Genomic DNA, 816 nt, shown 5'->3' with positions numbered 1-816 from the left:
ATTGGGTTGGTCCTGGTTCCTGCAGGCGAATCCGTTAGTTGTGTCACTTCTGAAAAAAGAAACACAAAGTAGACTGCTAGTGGCATGGATCTAAGAAAGAAAACGCCAGTCTGTCAATCTTTCTGTTGGTCATTTTGTCCATCACTTTGGTCCGGACTTCATCATCTCCAGAACCAGTGGCTGTGTTACCATTACAGATACAGTAGCACTGTCATTGTGAACATGTTAGCAGTGAAAATATGTTTGATCCCAACAAGTACTCAAACACATATAGTAACAATATCTATGCAAAACAATCAGTAGAATACAATATGAATCATTGCCGTGAAACACAATCCAATTATTCATCCTCGTTCAGTACTTACAAATAAACCACATCCCCTGCTGCAGCCACAGTGAGTCCAGACAGAGTTCTGGCCTCGACACCTATTGGGTCAGCACAGATCTTTCCTGGGTACTCCTTGCGAAGTTCAACGAGGGTTTCCCAGTCTCCAGTTACAGAGGGGTTATCTCTGTCAAACCACTCTGTCCAGCATCCTGGACCAAGGTATTTAAGTTGAGATAAATTAGCTACAAGACATTTTTCTACACCTTTCTATTCAACGTGAACCACTGACCATCCTGGACCAAGGTGTTTAAGTTAAGATAAATTAGACATTTTTCTACACCTTTTTATACAAAGTATACCACTGACTGGTTTAGTCTGTACTATAAATGTCAGAATTGCCATTGAAAAGAATCTCTCACCTGGTTTAGGGAGGTAAACGAGTTCAGGCTCTTTGGCTGTCTGCTGGTTGCTTTCTGGTAAAGGTAATC

General features: G+C 41.4%; 1 protein-coding gene and 1 long non-coding RNA gene across 2 annotated transcripts in view; one reads left to right on the top strand and one right to left on the bottom strand.

Annotated features, from left to right (window-relative positions):
- Positions 1 to 816, bottom strand: part of LOC116705920 (cartilage intermediate layer protein 2-like) — a gene marked incomplete at its 3' end in the record, with an annotated part of 2,739 nt that overhangs the window by 1,337 nt on the left and 586 nt on the right. The window contains 3 exon segments of the mRNA XM_032542401.1: positions 1 to 49; positions 366 to 537; positions 748 to 801. Coding sequence (XP_032398292.1) covers positions 1 to 49; positions 366 to 537; positions 748 to 801 — 275 coding nt within the window.
- LOC116705925 (uncharacterized) overlaps positions 1 to 816 on the top strand; it is a 15,506-nt gene that overhangs the window by 14,504 nt on the left and 186 nt on the right. The gene's annotated exons all lie outside the window — the stretch shown is intronic.

Source organism: Etheostoma spectabile, chromosome 18, assembly GCF_008692095.1.
Source record: "Etheostoma spectabile isolate EspeVRDwgs_2016 chromosome 18, UIUC_Espe_1.0, whole genome shotgun sequence".
NCBI lineage: Eukaryota > Metazoa > Chordata > Actinopteri > Perciformes > Percidae > Etheostoma > Etheostoma spectabile.
This window is presented reverse-complemented; position numbering and strand designations above follow the sequence as displayed.